General features: G+C 45.2%; 1 protein-coding gene across 1 annotated transcript in view; it reads left to right on the top strand.

Annotated features, from left to right (window-relative positions):
* SLC9A3R2 (SLC9A3 regulator 2) overlaps positions 1 to 16,660 on the top strand; it is a 94,172-nt gene extending 77,512 nt beyond the window's left edge. Inside the window, exons 3-7 of the mRNA XM_034784883.1 lie at positions 183 to 362; positions 5,973 to 6,126; positions 8,746 to 8,789; positions 9,666 to 9,728; positions 13,670 to 16,660. Of these exons, the coding sequence (XP_034640774.1) occupies positions 183 to 362; positions 5,973 to 6,126; positions 8,746 to 8,789; positions 9,666 to 9,728; positions 13,670 to 13,828 (600 nt within the window). The 3' untranslated portion in view covers positions 13,829 to 16,660. The remainder of the gene's footprint in view (positions 1 to 182; positions 363 to 5,972; positions 6,127 to 8,745; positions 8,790 to 9,665; positions 9,729 to 13,669) is intronic.
* The last annotated feature ends 1,070 nt before the right edge of the window (positions 16,661 to 17,730 follow it).

The raw sequence follows: 17,730 nt of genomic DNA, 5'->3' as shown, positions 1-17,730 counted from the left end.
TAGACTCAATTAGAGGAAATACATATGTTAACGTGTCCCTGTGTAGCTGGGAGAGGAGGGGGTCGGTATCTCAGATCGGCCATTTCCGTGTTTGGTTTTGTTTCTAATTGTTGCATCTGCATATTTTTTTTTTTTAAAAAAGCAGCAAATATAACCCTGTGGCTTTTATTCTCTTTCACCAGGATGTCAATGGACCAACACAGGAGCTGCGTCCGCGTCTCTGTCACCTTAAGAAAGGCCCCAGTGGCTACGGGTTCAACCTCCACAGTGAAAAGTCCAGACCTGGGCAGTTCATCCGTTCGGTAGATCCCGATTCACCAGCCTCTAAAGCGGGCCTCCGACCCCAGGACAAGCTTGTCGAGGTAGGGGCTTGACGGCTCCTGGCAGGCAGCCGGGCGGTGGGTCGGGGGCTCTGTTGTGGGACGGAAGGAGCGTTGCAGGGAGGGAATCCTTGTTCTCTCCCAAAGATGTTGGTCATCACAACCCAAGCAAATGGTGCTGAGGCCCAGATCCTCAAAGGCATTTGAGGGCCGAAGTCAGGCGCTTGAGCATCTTTGAGGTAGTGTTGGGTTGAGAGCGGTGAGCAGGGCTTGAGTGGACTCACTGGAGAGATTCCTGGGCTCCTGCTTTGTAAATGCCGCCTGCTGCACTTTGCAAAGAGGCAGGTTGGCAGGAAAGGAACTAATCAGTTTCCAATTTTTATGAACTGTAACCGCCATTAACCCACTGCCCTTCCTAGGGCTCCCACACAGAGATCTCGGAGCACAGGGCCTACATCAGTGAATTAATCCTCCAAGGCAGATCAGTGGTTCCCCCACTGTACAGATGGGGACCACAGAGAAGGTAAGTGGCTTGCCCAGCGTGTCATAGGGAGACTGTAGTGGAGATGGGAACTGACCTTGGATTTCCCGAGACCTCATCCAGTGACTTACCCATAAGGCTGTCATTCCACTTCCTCTTCTGTGGTATGAAAACCCAGCAAACCTTCCCATGGCAGAGAAAGTGAAGGAGTCTCTCCGGGACAACGAATTACTCCTTTCAAGGGTCCAGCAGCAGCTGGCTGGCTGTTGGAGGTGCCGCTGCAGAGAATGGTTTTGCAATCCTACAATGATGCTCCACTCTTTCAGCCAGTGCAGCTGTCTGGCTGCGCCGTATCCTTGGAGGGAATCCGTCTCGTTCCCCTGGATTAAGCTCTGCAGTTGATTAAATGCAGCCAGTCTTAATCACTGGTCTGAATTCTAAAGAACAGTGCTAATTGCCCGGGTTAGCTAGAGCCTTCTCCTGCCCATTGGTGGGGGCGGAATGTTTTAAGTGGCCTTCAGAGAGCCAGCTACTGCACAGGGCTTTCTTCATCCAGCCTCTCTGCTTTTCTCAGCTGTGCCTTTTGGGCTCTGACTCGCTTTGGGATCTCCAAACTTGAGTGCCCCTTTTACACAGAGATTGGGGATGAGCTGTAAAATCCAGATCTGAACTTCCCTCGTTTGGGGGAAGTGTGTGTCTGGATCCAGGGATTTGGCTTGAGCCCACCCCTGCTTTCAATACATCCGGGGCCCAGTCATCAGCAGGAAATAAGCCCGATCTTTGGTAGCATTTGCCTGCCAGACCCTGGAGTAATGTGGAGCGAGGCTCAGGACATTTTCTGCTTCTTCTGCAATGTCATCTGCTGGGCTGCCCCGTGATGCGCCTTTGATCCTTTTAGATAACATCTTACACAGCCTCTTTCATCCCCAGAAGACCCAATGCATTTTGCAGATGATGGACAGAATTCTCTCTGCTTTGCACTAAGGGTCTCTTGCAGGTTCCATGCAGTAGCTTCCACTGACCTGAGTGAAGTGGCATTGGCCAAATGTGGCTAGAGAAGCCATGCCGGAAATATAGGAGAATATGAGTAGCAATCGCTTTACCTGTCACTAAAATGAAGCCATCTCTGGAGTGGTGTATGGCAGCTGTTTAACAGCACACAACATTGCTACCACACCACAGTTTAGGACAGGAAATGAAGCTTAATGTTTCCAGTTGAAACTGTAGTAACAAACTATGCAAATAGACTTTAAAACATGAAATTGTGGATTGTGGTGGGTTAGTACAAAAATCATCCTTTAAAGGAATTTGCTCTTCACTTAATTGTGAACAATAGGAATATTTAAAATGAAAGAACCACCTTCCCTTAGATGTAATTGCTATAATTTAATTCATGTAATTTTTACTACTCTATAAGAATGACCATCGAAAGCTCTGCATGCTCTTGACAATATTTTAAAATTACACTAATAAATAAACAGAGCTGTCCATTAACCCACGATCAGATTCTCCAGCAACAACTTACTTTGTTATTATTTAAAATTTATATCATGGTAGCACCTAGAGACCCTCCAAGTCGGGGCTCCACTGTGCTTGGTGCTGTACAAACCTATAGTAAATTCCAAAGAGGTAGTTTAAACCCTTCCCCCGGGATCCCACACTACCACTACTCAGCCCTAGCAACCGCCTTCCAGGCTAGGGCTCAAAGATGGGACTTGCAGCACACTCTGAAGGTTCGCAAACTCCGACTATTACTTACCAACAGTGGAAGTGAGTTCTAAAGGCCCAGCGGGGTGAGTGGGTAGGAGTGTGCATTGAGATACAGCAAAGCACTTTGCCTGGCTTTAACCGCATTAATAATCCCATCGACCTCAACGTGCCAACTGGCTTTGCTGACTCGGGGCCTGCCTGCAGTCTGTCTCCATTAAAGGAATGTATTAATTGGTGCTGGGGGGCTCAGATTATCTTGATTTTTGGAGAGACAGCCGTGCTGTAAATACCTCTTGAACACCAGTCCCTGGCTGCCGTGAACCCTGCCCTGACACCAGCTGTTCATCGAGGCCTGACCACACACTCTCCTGGCACCTGGATGTTTAATGCATATAGCCGTGTGTGTCTGGAGGGGGAGAACTAGCGGGGGGGTGACACTTTATGGCCCATCATTATGTCACTGCGTGGCATTTTATTAGTTATTTATCTGTCCCTGGCACAGTCCCCGACGCGCACAAAGAGGCAAGAGGTGACCCGGAGCCTCCGGAAACCTGATCCATGCACCGGCTCTTTGGGCTTAAATAAATATTTGATGCTAAACAGCTCCCCTGTGCTGAGGAGTTTTACTGGCGAGCCAGGGATTGTGGGTAAGGAGCTGCCCCTGCCTGGTAAGGCAGAGCCTGCAGGGAGCTGGGTTTCAAACCTCACCTCCACATCAGCCTCCCCGCTCCATGGGACTCTATGAGCTGGCCCAGATGTTTGTTTAATCGGGGGTGAGCGCCAGGCAGGAACTGATGTGAACTGAAAAGTCTCGCCAAAGTCTCACAGGGGTAGCCAGGGTTAAGAAAGCCAAGAGCTCCCTGATCAGAGCCTCGGGCGATCCAAGATGCTCCCATTCCCAGCCTTAGCCGCCCTTAGGCCCACATGCCCAGCCGTGTCCTGAGCCCTGAATTCACAGCAGGGAAAGCTTCCACAGCAAGAGTTATGGGGGAGAAGGTAGCCCCCGTTGCTAGGATATGGAGAGGAGGCGGAAAGCCTAGGTGCGTGTTGGCCTTGGATATGTTGGCTGCAGGTTGCAGCTATGGCTGGCCATGCTACCAGTGGGCCAGGACATGAACATCCATCTCTCTGAGCCAAACCCTCCCAAATGTAGGGGGAAGCTTGAGCTTCCCGGTCGGCCCCTATCTCTAGTTTTGTGGAACTAACTAGCCCCTGTTGTTTTCTAGATGTTTCTCTCTCTCTCTCTCTCTCCCCAGCCCCTCAGTGGGGTCTTCACCCATTTGCCTGACATGGTGCCCTCATGATGTGATGCTAAATGCACCAAGACTTTGGGTGTCCATGTGGCAATATAACTGGGCCGTTGGGGGAAGACAAGTTTTACCCAGCCATATATATCGTGACTTGTCTAGTCTGGTATCCTGATTCTTGCAGTCGCCAATACCTGAATGTTTAGGGTAAGGTGAAACCCCACTCAAAGGTACTTAGCCTCTCAGAAGTGAATCTGGAGTTAGATCTTACTCAGGTCTCCTTGGTTCCACTCAAGGCTCTGCTACTGGCTTGGTGTATCATGCTGGGCAAGTCACTTTGCAACTCTTTGCTTCAGTTTCCTATCGATAGCTGGGGGAAGATAATACTGACCTGCCTTGGGGGAGGGGGCGGGAGAAGACAAAATTTGTTAATATTTGTAAAGTGCTTTGAAATCCTTGTAGGAAAGGCACTGCAGGAGAGTAAACTGGAGTGCTGTGATGGTGCGGGGCTGGAAAAGTGATTCAGTGGGTCAGGAAGGAATCTGCTAATGCCCTGAAACATGACAATTGAGTTATCCTGTCATACATGCGTGATAAAGATATAACTGATTATAAAATTATCCAGGCCTTTTAATAGAAACATAGTTACAGTAGCTAACGACCTTTCTGCAGCGAACAATATCTCCGAGCGCTTTAGCTCCTTCAAAACTCATTGTGATGTAGTAGCTGGAGGTCTTTAGAGGGCTGGATAATTTCATTACCAATTGTCTTTGTAGTTCGCATTTACTGTGAATGATCGACTGTATCTATTGTGCCACTATTAAGACTAAATCAACACATCTGGTTTGAAATCTATTGAGCCTTCTTTTTAAGATGCAAAGCGCAAACCAATGAGGAATTGGCGGTTTGAGTTTTTGTAACCGCATGAAAAGAATGCGATTAAACCATTAGTGCTCAAAATGGTTCATTGAGCGGAACCAATGGAGGCGGCGGTGCCTACAAGCGATGAGTGGCACGGGAGCATCCGGATCTCTTCACTCAGGACGCAGAGTGTACTCACTCAACACCAGGAATAATGGTTCGCAGTTACAATTGTTCCTCCTGTGTTGCATGGAATAATGAAGAGAATAAATCTCAGTCCTTTACAGGCGCCAATTAGCATCCAACAAAGGACAGCAATTAATCACTGCATCCAGTATTAGGAGAGAGATGCACCACTCTGTTTAGCCAAAGCAGACGTGGGAGCAAATAGGCAATCCTTTCCCCCAGTGTGAGGGTTTTGTCACATTTTTTTAAAGATGGCCACATGGCATTGACTCATGAGTGGAGACCTGCAGTAAAGACCTGACTGCCGCTTTCCCAGCTGTGGAGACCTGGTCTTGTGGACAGAAAGGACCAACCAGTGGCTTGGACTGGGAAGGGGAAGATACTAGTGGGATCAGTTGGGCTGTGGTGTATAGTCTCCCGGGGAAAGTAATATTGGGGGCTTAGGCCCTTTAGAACTGCACTAGGCAAACCATGGGGGAGTATGCTGGAGAATGGTCCCTCGAAAGCGCTCAGCTGGTGGGAGACTTGAGTTCAGTATCAGAGACACCTGCTCCCAGGACGAGTGGAACATGCACATTCAGGACACGGGTAAAAGGCAAAGGTGACTTGGGAGTTGATGGGACCTAAGGGAAGATGCTCTTCCAGGGACCTTTTGGTGGCCATCCGAATGAAAGTTCACCAAGCTATTCTCTGGGTACAGTCCTATCTAACCTGCCTGTGCGTTCAAGGCAAAACCTAGGACGAGCTTGGTAGGACATGGTGGCTAGCATGAAAGAAAGAAGAGCCTTTTAGCCCTTGTGTCCCCCTATATTCAAACCCAGAAGCAGGGGGGAGCCAATTGTGGGTTTGAGGGCCAAGAACTGGAGAACCAGCATAACTCCTGGGGGGAAAAATTACCTTTGAGGCTATTAATTTAGCTGGGAAAATGCACGTGTGGAGTCATTCCAGCTGGAGAGGTGAGGTTCCTGATGTGGCCCTGTGGAGCACCAAGCATTTTACGAAGAGATGCTCGCCTTTTGCACTGAGGCAGGTACACAACCTAAAAGCTGCTCCCCAGCAGTGCTTAGGAGATAAACTTCTAAAGTTGCTGGCGCCCTAGGGATGGTGCTTTTTGCGTCGGTGTGTGACCTGCCCAGAAGCACTCACGCCCCCGTTGTCCCTTTGCAGGTGAACGGGATAAATGTGGAAGGCATGAAACACTCCGAGGTTGTGTCAAACATCAAGGCCAAGGAGAACGAAGCCAAGCTCCTAGTGGTGGATCCCGAAACGGATGAATACTTCAAGAAACTGGGGATAATCCCCACGGAGGAGCACATCAAAGGTGAGATCCTCCTTACTCCCCTCAGGTGACTGTACCCTGCTCTCCACTGTTATGAGCTTGGGGTCGGACTTTCAAAGGTGATTTAGAACTACTGGTCCCAGTGACTTCCTCTGTCAGTCTAGGTGCTTAGGTAGCCCCTTTTGCTAGTTACTTGAGTGTCTCTGAGGTTTTTATAAATAGAAATAACAATATTTTCCAGGCAATCCAAACATTTATATATTTTTAAACAATTCATAATTAACCTGTGGAACTCCCTGCCACAAGATCGTGTTGAGACAAACTTAGGTAGGATTCAGAAGAGACTCAGACATTGATATGAATAATAGGCATGTCATGTATAACTAGCTAAGGTAAATGTTTCTAAGAGACATCAATCCTCATACTTCAGGACAGCTGAACACTAACTGCCTGAGGTTCGGAAGAAACTTCCTCTAATAACAGATTATTATTACACAATTGTCCAGGCGTTTCTTTCAGTTTCCTCTGAAGCATCTGGCATTGTCAGAAGCAGGCTATCAGACCAGGTGACCCATTGATCTGATCCAATGATGACAGTACCTAAGTCCCAAAGACAACATGTCCCATATATGAGGGAGGGGCAAGGAAGTCTGGAAAGGGACTCAGAGCGGCGCCTGCAAGTTATTCCATTGTTGTCCTGGGGTGTATTTTCTCTTACTTAGTATGTTTGGATTTGGACACCAGAGGAAAATACTTAAAGATCCTTTAACTTCTCGTAGCCTTTCGAAAGCATGAGCATGTATGCATATGTACAGCCACACAGAGCAAGTGTCATGTGTATGTGAAGGAAGACATTTCACAGGACAGCAATAGCTCTGATAAGTAGTGCAATAAATATTATCCTTGCTGTTGAGAACTGGCAGAGAAAGCTGCCTATCTACTATTTGACCTGTGGCGCTGCAGACTCCCATGCTGGGAGAGATCTCTGCATTCCACCAAACACATATTTCCCTCCTTGCTGGCTGTGTGAATGGGGAGCTCTGTTTTTCAACACAGCTGTTTCTTATCTAAACTGAATTCTAGCTCAGGCAATCACTTTGCTCTTTCAAGTATTCAGTGGAGAGAGCTGTCCAAAAAACCAGGTCAAACAATTCTAAGATCCACCCGCGGGGAAAGTGGTGTCAGATGCTCAGAATTCAAAATTGGAACAAACAGGAGATGATGCGAGAGACACTCTGCTGTTGGCACAATGATAATGAAGCCCTTGTTCTCCGCCTGAGGAGATGTAGCCAGTGTTACTGCGATACGCATCATGTTCAGTTGCCTCTTCAAGCAGCGTATCCTGGCATCAAAACTCTGACTGCAGCACTGGAGTGTGTTTTGTCCCCTTTTCTTTGCAGATTTCATGATCACTAGGAATCGGGCCCATACAGCTGCTAATAAAGAGACAGACTGAGTTTAAAGACACCCAACAATGCAATTTGGGTTTTTGTACCACCCTAGATCTCAAAGTAGGATTTTTGTTTGAAATCACACTGGCTTTCACTGGGGGTCACTGACTGCTACTCATGCAGACTTTGCAGGGCTCTTGTTTTTGGCTGAGTCCTGAAAGACTTGTAGATCTTTAGAACAGTCCTGAAATACTTTCGGCATTGGCATGAGGTCACGACAGACATGGTGATGCAGCTCATTGGCATTAGAAGTGGCAACTTTGGATTTATTGCCCCGAATTTACCCCTGGCACATTGGCATTGAGCACTGTTAGCTCCTGCTTGACTAGATTGTGTGTTACACAATGAAGTGCGTGCGCCTAATTATTAATATTTATTATTTGTATTATGACAGCCTCCAGAAGTCTCTACTGGGACCACAGCCTTGTTGGGCTGTGTGCTGCACAACCACACACACAACACAGTCCTTGCCCAAGAAACGTACAGCCTACACAGAGGGATTACCTATTTAATACTGGCTGTTCTGTGATTGGCACATCTGTACTGTCCTTCGTTGCTAACAGGGATGTGAAATTGTTGATTGGCAGCTCATCCAAGTTGTTGTCCTTTGTTAATAGTGCAGGATAATTGGAGGGCAGTGAAAGATATTACAAAAATGCAAAATGACTCCAAAAACAGATTCCCCCCCCACCCACACACACATTTTATTGTGAAATTGACAAGGTGACAATTGCAGCAAAGAATATTGCTTGGGTATGTGAGTATTCTGAGACAAGGAGGGTCTGTTGTGTTGTGTGTGTTTGTTTGTTTGTTTTAATTAGAAATGGCTATCTGTTGTATTTGATTCAGAAAAGAAGCTACTTCATCCCCAAATGATCCATGAAATGACTTTTTTTTTGGTGGGGGGTGAAATCAAATGAAACGGGGGGGGCGGGAATTAAAAACAAGCTGGGTCACAGAAGAGAAACCCAAGGGAAGGAATAGGTTTTTGTAGGGACTCATAAACCGCCTGGGTTCAGTCTGACTATGACTCCAGGAGAATATACATGCCTCACTTCATGTGGCCTGCAAAGAGTGCTCCACTCCATTAACCCTGGAAACGGGAAAGTCATGTGAGTTCCCAGGGTGGGTACGCTAGAGGAAGCTCTGTCTGACACGTCAGTCTCCAGTTAAATGTATTTACCAGGGCTTTACTTTTCTTGGTCTATAGGTGGAGTGCCTCAGCCTATTACTAACGGGTCTGCACAAACCCAGGTGAGTGTCTGTCATTGGCGTCCTATTCTTATTAATCAAATAGACTCTGATTGATGGAAAAAGCATAGCAGTGATCTAGCTATTTTGAGAGGCAAATCTGTCCAAGGAGCAATGTCAACATCCCAATTCACCTTGTTTTGGGACGACATGTGACCTTGTAATCAGAGTGGGGAACTGGAGTCAGGACTCTCACCCCAGCTTTACCTCTGACTCACCTTGTGATCTGGAGTCAGTTAGTTAGCCCAGCTATGAAGTGGGGATGACCACTACCTCAGAGAGGGTTTGGAGGCTTATTTAGCTTACTTAACAGATACTGAATTTGATTACTTCCCTCTCTAGTTTTTAATTCAAGGCTGGCTTCAAAACAATTCTGGTTTCTCTGCTACCAAGTTTCCTGCTCCTGCAACGTGCATGGAACAGGAGTAGTTGCTAAATGAGAGTGGAGACACAGGGCCAAACTCTGCTCTGGGGTAAGTGGGTGGAGCTCCATTGACTCCGATGAATTGTAACTGGACCCTGTCTCCACCAGGTCTGCACTGGAGGAGAGCATCTATGTAATTTGCTAGTAAACACTTGTGGTTTTTTTGTCACTTGAATTTACAGTTTTTCCCCCCCTTCAGTCTTTGTTTTGCAGCCAGCCACGTGTTTGGGAAAAAACCCACAGTATTCTTCACCTGGCAGAATTGGCTCTGATCTGATCTCATAAGGCTGTAAACTCCACACACAGCATTTTTCATCTCACTTTATTTATAAAAAATATGCGCACACACACAAACACGCGCACACACACACACACACACACACACACACACACACACACACACACACACACACACACATATATAATGTACATGTTAACATTTCCATTTCCAACAGCTGAACGGAGGATCCATGTCTTCATCCCATAGTGATCTTCAAAGTCCTGAGAAGGAATCAGAGGTAAAAATACATTTTTACAAATTTTTATTTTTTCATATTATATAAACATGCATATTAAATACCCTTTTGAAACAAGATTTCTTCTTCGCTTCCTGCCCTAAACTAGCATGTAGTGTTCTTGTGAGCTGTTAAACAGCTTCCAGGTTCCAACCCAGAGATGGCTGCATTTCTATAATGGGTGAGCAATCTCTCTAGTTTCTGAAGTAGCTTTAGGATCCCATGGGATGAAAGGAGTTGGGGAAATTCGATATGATGTTATTGCAAAAAATGTTAATGCAGGGAAAATAATCAACTGAAAACTAGCAAATGAAAAAACCCCAAGCCCACGACTAAAACATGTAATTATGTTTTGGGGGGGAGAAACTAAAAACCATGATATTCCCTATGACTTGTTCTTGCTTTAAGATGTGCAGAAGCTGAAATGTGCAGGGTTTGATTAAATGGAGTTTAAAAGGACTATTGAGAGGCTCAAATTACTTGGATTGCTTCTGTCTCCACGTGCTGGAGTCCAAACTGTGCATTCTTTCCACTCTTTGTCAGGGGTGCAGGAAAGCTTCCTGGTTTCATGTGGCCTCTGCCAGAAGCAGCAGATGTCCCAGATTAATACAGACAACAAGTTTTGCAAGGATTCTGATGCACCGTTGTGCTGCTTAGTTGTTTACTTAGTTAGGCCCCCATCCTGAACAGACTTAACTGTGTACTGTGAAATCAGTAGACTAGGCATGGTGTGTAAAGTTAAGCGTGAGGGCTTTACTACACTGTAGTATTTGGACTTCTCAGCCTGTTTATTCCAGTAAAGGACACAGAGAAAACAGCAGTTTTAGGAAGCACAATGCAGAACCAAGACTTTCTATAACTAAATGTCACCAGTCGCGCTTTATACTCAATTATTTAGCACCCAAAAGGAAAATAAATGAGTTAGAGGGAAACTTGGGCCTAAAACAAGGGACAGGTGAGAGGTAGAGTAATAACTGAGGGAGACCGTTGGTAACCTCATTAAAAGGGTTCACTGGTACCGTTGCATTAGCCTGGTGTAAGGTTTAAGCTAACGGTATACATTCAGCTAATTTTAGGCCTCAAATATAATCACATTAAAAATAGTTGCATGGAAAGATTTCACAATATCTAACCGGACTAAACCCTGTTTCGTGAATTAAAAAATTGAATACAAATTTCAGGATTTTTTTTTTTTTTTTTAAATTAAACAGTTCTCTGCCTGTTGAAAAGCTAGACTTTGTAGCATTCTGCTAGGGCCTGAGAATCAGAATAGGACACTGAAATTGACCACTCTTTCATTAATCAAGTTGAATGAAAGATTGAAAGCAAACACATGGCTTCAAAGGGAGAAGAGAGTAGATTTATAACATTTCTCATTTTACTAATTTAGCATGTGATTAGTAAAAGAAGTAAGTGATTTCTAAAGTTTTGAGTTGAGTGTCCTTTAACTTTCATTCTTGTCATGCCTTGGAATTGTTCACTAAAAATAAAGAAATGCATTGGCCAAAAGCCCTGATTTTGAAAAGTGACTTGCGTCTGGGTGTCTCTGATTTTTGTGCCCAACTAGAAATATCTTCACGAGCCCCAAATTTCAGAAAATACTGAGCACCCACCTTCTGAAATCAGGTCCCTTTAAGGTGTCATAAATTGCATGCCTAAAAATGTAGGCATCCAAAATAAATCAGTTTTTTAAAAATCATGAACAAAGTGTTCTAACATGAGTGCCTAAAGTCAGGCATCTGAATTCATAGTTAGGCGCTTAATAAAAGTGACCTGATTTTCAGGGACTGAAGTAGTGGAAGAATTGGTGATCTGTATCCCTGAAATCTGGCCATTTTCATTCAGGTGCCTAACTCGGACACCTCCATTTGAAAAAAGTGCCCCCCCATTGCCATTTGGGGGTAAACGTTTGACGTGTCGGTTGGAGTTTCAGCTGCATTGTGTCAGTGGGAGTGGTGCAGACAAATGGCTCTAAAAACTTCCCTTAAACTTGAAGGGTGTGTTTCTCCATTTTACTGCACCAGGTGAAATCCCTTCCAGCAGGGCAAAGTGAGTACAAAATTTTATTAGAAAATGTTGACAAATAGATGATACAGAGTGTTGAAACTTCAGTTATTAGTCATCGGGGGTAACATACAGAGTATGGGGGGATGTTAGTATTTTGATACTGGATAGCACATAACACATACAGTCGGCAGTATCCCCAATGGGGGGATATAAGGTGGATGAATGAAGGTACAGTCAGCAAGCAGTGAGGGTACATCACTCATACAGGAATTACAGGCAAGCATAGGTATAGATAAGCGGGCCGGGTAATGAGGATAAGATGACCCTCATATGGTGGAGTTCGGTTCGGTGGGTTCAGGGGAGAAGGTCCAACAGAGCTACTATTCAGATCAGGTGGCACTTGGCACTTTTTCCTGATGTAAATGACTGCACAAGGCAATGAAGAATCAGGCTTTTAGCCTCGTTTTCCATCTAAGAGCTTCGTGCTTTTATGACCGTGCTGAAAATGCGAATGTTTTGCATTTGAGCATCATTTTGTAGCTCTTTCCTGAATGCTGGTTCTCTCACAAAAACCTACACAATGCAAATGCGGTTACTGAAGCAGTCCGCTTTAAATTAAGCTCCATATACAGCCCGTCTATTATACGAACGTTCTAACTAAAGATGTCGTAGCAGAAAAGAGACTTCCTTGTGCTCCAAAGCTCTGCCACAGCAAGTTAATGGACTTTGAGTCCCAATTAAATAATCTTTGTGCTTAGCATGAAGATGGAAGTGCAGTAATGCAATTTAAGGCCTGCAGTAAAATGTCTCTTCAGAAGACTAATAGATATTTAGCTGAAAGCACTTCATCCTGCATATGAATTGTTCCCTAAGGAGTTGAAGTCCAGCTTTTGCCCATTACAGAAATCAGAGGGCTGAGATGAACTTACAGGCCACTGGGGTTTTGCTCAGAGTGTTTATTGAGGTGGCAGCCATCAGTAGTATGAGGAGGAAGCTATGAATCAAGTTTCATACAAGACGCATTGGACCCAGTTCTCCTAGTTCTCCCACTGAATTGGCAAAAAGAATGTTGGATTGTTATCCTTTTTATTGGGCAGCTCCCAAGGTGCTATTCTCACTACATGTGGCAGAGCTGTCGCCTGTAAGCAAATATTTGCATTGTAATACCTGGTGGCTTTGAGATGCAGTGCTAGGTGTGGCCTTTTTACAGCCATCTAGCTGGAAAAAATCAGCGAGGGTTCACATCCACTCTGAACACCAGAGCTATAGTGACCCAAGCCTGTAATGTAACCAAATCAGCAACTCAGTTGTGGTCCTCAGTTAAACATGCCCTACTGTAATGAGCAAGTTTGTGCTTCCACAGAGCCTGCCGTTATTCCATGTTGCTTTCTCTTATAAAAGCTTTTACTGTCACTAGGGGCTTAATGTTGTGTTTCCAAACGTGGTTTCGTCTCACCTTTGGCAACGGCACCGCATTTTTGTGCTTCTGCTTTTCCAGTTCCAGTAACAGCAGCAACACATTCTTCAGGGCATTTTTTCCCCTCCAATATTGTAATTAAATCTCTGGCCACAAAGACACCCTGGTCGCCACTTAAACCACAAACATGACAAACTCGATGGTCTGCTCCACAAACACGGGCTTCCTATCATATACCCTTAAGGAGAATCTGCCCTAATTCTCTGTAAGGTTTTATGTAGATGAGGTACTAGAGGGCAAGAGAACCACAATTACAGGCATAGGCCTGATGTGCTCTCCAGTGGGGGATGTAATCGGACACACAGACACCCACCCCAGTCAGCCCATTGTATTCCTGCAGGGGGCACTGTTGCACCCAACCATGCCCATTTCACTCCATGGTCACAGCTATACCACCCAACATACTACACCGCAATACACCGTAACAGGAAAGCTTCTCATGTCTTCTTCCTCTTTGCAGGAGGGAGAGTCTGAGAAGAAGGACCCATTTGAGGAAAGTGGCCTGAACCTGAGCCCGACCGCGGCAGAGGCCAAGGAGAAAGCGCGCGCCAAGCGGGTGAACAAGAGGGCTCCGCAGATGGACTGGAACAAGAAACGGGAGATTTTCAGCAACTTCTGAGCCAGGACGGCAGGTCTTCCCCTTCTCCCCACCCTCCAAACTGAACATCTCCAACGCGCACCAGCCCCCTTCCTGGCTGTCGACCCAAGACGCTTTGTGCTCTGCTCTTCATTGGTCGCTTTTTGCAAGGCAGATTTTTTACAAAGGGTCATTTATGGACAAGTGATTCCAGTAGAAAGATGACCAAAGCTCCTCCCAGCACTTACCCGTCTGCCTGCGGTTCCCACATTGCTGCTGAAGAAAGACTGGAAAGATTTCAGTTTTCCTTCTTACCTGCTTTATTTCGGTTTTTACTATTTTGAGCTTCTCCCAGCCGCAGAATCCCCGGTGGGATATTATGCATTCCTGTTTAAAAGCCTCGCGCTGAGGGCTCCCAAAGGGCAAACTCTTATTAGTTTCAATTCAAAATAATCTAGTTTGTTTAAAAAAATTTTTTTTTTTTTGAAAAAAATCCCACTCTGAGCTACAGTGTTGAATACTCTCAAGGTGGGAGATTGGTCAGTGGCTATACATTTCTCTCTCGTTGGCTTCTCTATTGATTTAGAAGGGTTGGTGGGGTTTTTTGTTTGTTTTTGGTGTAAAAAAAGAAAATTCCCCATCTGTTTCTCATTAATGCTGGAACCGCTCTCCCCCAGGATCCCTTTAACCAGTGCAATAAAAGCCCTTTTCTCAGCAAACCTTTTCCCTTCTGTGCTCCACCCCCGCCTCCCCTCAAAACAAACTCTGGGTGTTGAGAAGATGGTAGGACTTAAAAACAAAACAAAAAAATCCCACAAAACCTAGTAGCCCAAACAACCCAGGCCTCAGATGTGCATAATAAAATGCAGAAATGGCAGGAGAGGAGGGGAATAAGCCCCCCCCCAACAATAAAGGAATGTCTGTGATTCCTGTTAGCACATCCATACGCAAGGTTTTCTGTCCCCGATCTCCACTGGAAGCCCTGCGAGAACAAACTCAATGAGACACTGGAAACATGGCTCTTCAGGCAGACTTCAAAGAAGCACAACCGAGTGTCTCATCAGCTGGGAACTGAAATCCCTGAAGACCTTGCTTTGAGAGGCCCTCATGAAAACAGGGCTTCAAGCAGGAGCAATCCAGCGGCGGCTCGTCCACTCAGACGCTGGCTTCAGAACCAAGCCCCAACCCGAACCTGCTTTGCTATTCCTGACTCAGGGTTTAAACCTCTCACATTTTCCTGCTGATCTCTCACCAGCTGCATTGCCAACCTGGAAAAATAACAAGCAAGCTCTCTGTTGTCTTATGTTGGGCTGGGCCGGGCCCCTTGTAGCAATGTGATCTGGCATGTGGACTGTCTTATAGGAAGATGGAATACGATCCGCAGGTCCACACCGTATTGCTAACCGTTACACTGGCAGCGGGGTTGGTGGAGCAGACAACTGCTTTGGCTTTAGGCCCCTCTTTGAAAACACCCAGCTCTCAATGTTAGAGAGTTCCATAAAATGTACCATTAAAGCTATCCGACATAGCCATGACTAAACTAGTATAAAATCTTCACTACTTACCTCGGGCTTCAAACGAGGGACACTAACGAAGATTAAATTAAATGTGTACTAATGGCTTCCAGGCAGTGGAGTTGTACTGGGGCTGGATCTGTGCCGTAGAGAGCGGGACGGTTCCCGTTGCCTTTTTACTGAAAGCTAACAAAACAGCCTTTTTGGCTGACATGTATTTTGTAACAATGGCAAAAATAGTATTAAAAAAGCAGGTGGGGGTGGGGGATGGGCAGAGCAGACAGTTTAGGTCAATGACCACTCCCCACCGTGCCCACCCTCCAGCTAACGACACACTAGGGCAAGAATGTAAGATTTGCAATAGTTATTTACGATAAAGCACATGGTTCAGTTTTGTTGCCCCAGGTTACCCTCAGACTCTGTATAATGAACAAGTGGCCTTTGACTTTGTGCACTATGGTCTTGTGAAGGTTCTGTGTATATTTCGTAATACTGAGCTAAAAAAGGTGCCTTATAACATTTACTGTTCCTTTCAGTAGATGGATGTATCGCAGCATTGTGGGGAGGGGACGGAGGGGGTGTTCAGCTTCTTTGCAGGGACCAGTGAAGGGTGAGGCTGTGACCATACTGAAGACAGGGAGGATGTACAGTGTTAGTGGGGCAAATGGATGCAAATAGGATCTTGGAAAGAAATCTCTGCAAGTGTTTGGCTGTAAACCCTGGGACGGATACCAGGTTGGAGAGGGTTAGTAAGAAGTTTAGAGCTTTTCTTCCCTACAGGAGTCTCACATTGGCCTCTTACCTTGCATTTCAGAAGAAAATTTGATTGGGGGAGGGGGGGGCCCCACTTGCTGTTGGCCACAACAAACAGTTGTTACTCTAAGAAGTCCGTAACACAAGAATCTTACACTCACGATATGCAGATTGCTTTCAATCCCTGTACTTCCAACTACAGTATGCGAGTCTGCTAGGGATAAAACCTCCCCAGTTACATTGCAAGGTAGGTGTTAAAATACAGCGTAGCAAACAAGGAAGTCATTCTCGAAAAGCCTGTAAATAAGTCAGAACCAACGTAGTCGAGGGCAAAATAGCATGGTTGTGTTTTCTTTTTAATGCTGATCAAAATAAATCAGGTATGCAAATATGTACCAATAAGATTTTAAAATTATCGCTGCATAGTCCATGGAAATGGCTCATGGTTAAAGCACTTATCGCTATTTCTGACATCTAGTAGCTCTGTAATAATAATTATTCAGTTTCTGTACATTTAACTTGAAAAACCAATACAAGTATAAAGTTATCTGCATTGTAAAGACAATGTATACTGTAATGTCAATAATAAACTTTGTTTTGCCATGTACAGCTTAAAAGGGTAATTAGTCTGTTCTTCATTTCAGTCTTGGTGTTGTAAAGAGCATCAGAAAGGAAGCACAATAGCGTGTTATATTAAATTCCATTCCCTCCACTGGCTAGTTAGAAGAGTGGGCCAAACAACTTCTGCAGTTCTGCGATGGGTTAATAGTTGTCGTTGCTTAGAACGGTGACTTGCAACGGAAGAAAACTGTTGGTGCCCTTTTTAGCTTCTTGGAGGTATAAGGGGGTCTGAAAGGTTTGATTTTTGGTTTACTCCTACTTTAAATTTAGGAATGTCTAGTATTGGCTTCATTTCATGACTCTGAAATCCATATTTCTCAACCCTTAATTGGAAAAAGCTGGGTATGGTGAATCTTTAGCACAAAGAACTTTTTGCCCAAGTGTTGGGGATAAAGAGGCATAAACTAAACATTTTAAAAGGTTATTTAAAAAAAAAAAAAAACCACTTCTCTCTATCAGCTCTCTTCCTTGGTGTTTCTGATGTTATGCACCCGCTACTGCTCCAGTCTTAAGTAGGCCTCAGTGTAGATGAGACTTCAGTTTCTGGTGTGTGTGTGTGTGTGGTGGGGGTGGGAGAGCATAACTTTGCAGACATCCTTTAAACATTAGAAAGAAGCCAAAAAAAAAAAAAAAAAAAAGCACAAGCCAGATTTCCCTCTCTGTATGTCCCCACCTTTAATACAGAGACTGAAACTCCCAATCTGCAGTGCGTATGCCTGAGACATAGAACCCGGCCAGGTCAGGACTGAGCACCGCAGGTGTAGGCTTTGTGGGTGACCGCTCTGTAATCAAGATTACGCCATATTATGCAATCAGAATAAAGCAGCCCTTCCACTCCAGCCCGTTGCTGATTTTGCCCCTGTGCCAGGCAAAGGGTGTGCGATACTAGTGCAAGAACAAGTTGTTGGAATCTTAACAATTTCAGTAGCAAAGTTTTCCCCAGTTTGGGCCCAACTCCTCAAAGGCACCTAAATCACTCTGGACTTCAGTGCAGAGCTGCTTGGAAGCACGCTGGAGTCCTATGGGAAATTCCTGATATTTAGGGGGATTTTCTGT

Source organism: Trachemys scripta, chromosome 10 (assembly GCF_013100865.1).
Source record: "Trachemys scripta elegans isolate TJP31775 chromosome 10, CAS_Tse_1.0, whole genome shotgun sequence".
Taxonomy (NCBI): domain Eukaryota; kingdom Metazoa; phylum Chordata; order Testudines; family Emydidae; genus Trachemys; species Trachemys scripta.
Note: the sequence above shows the minus strand (reverse complement) of the source record. Positions and strands in the feature narration are given on the sequence as shown.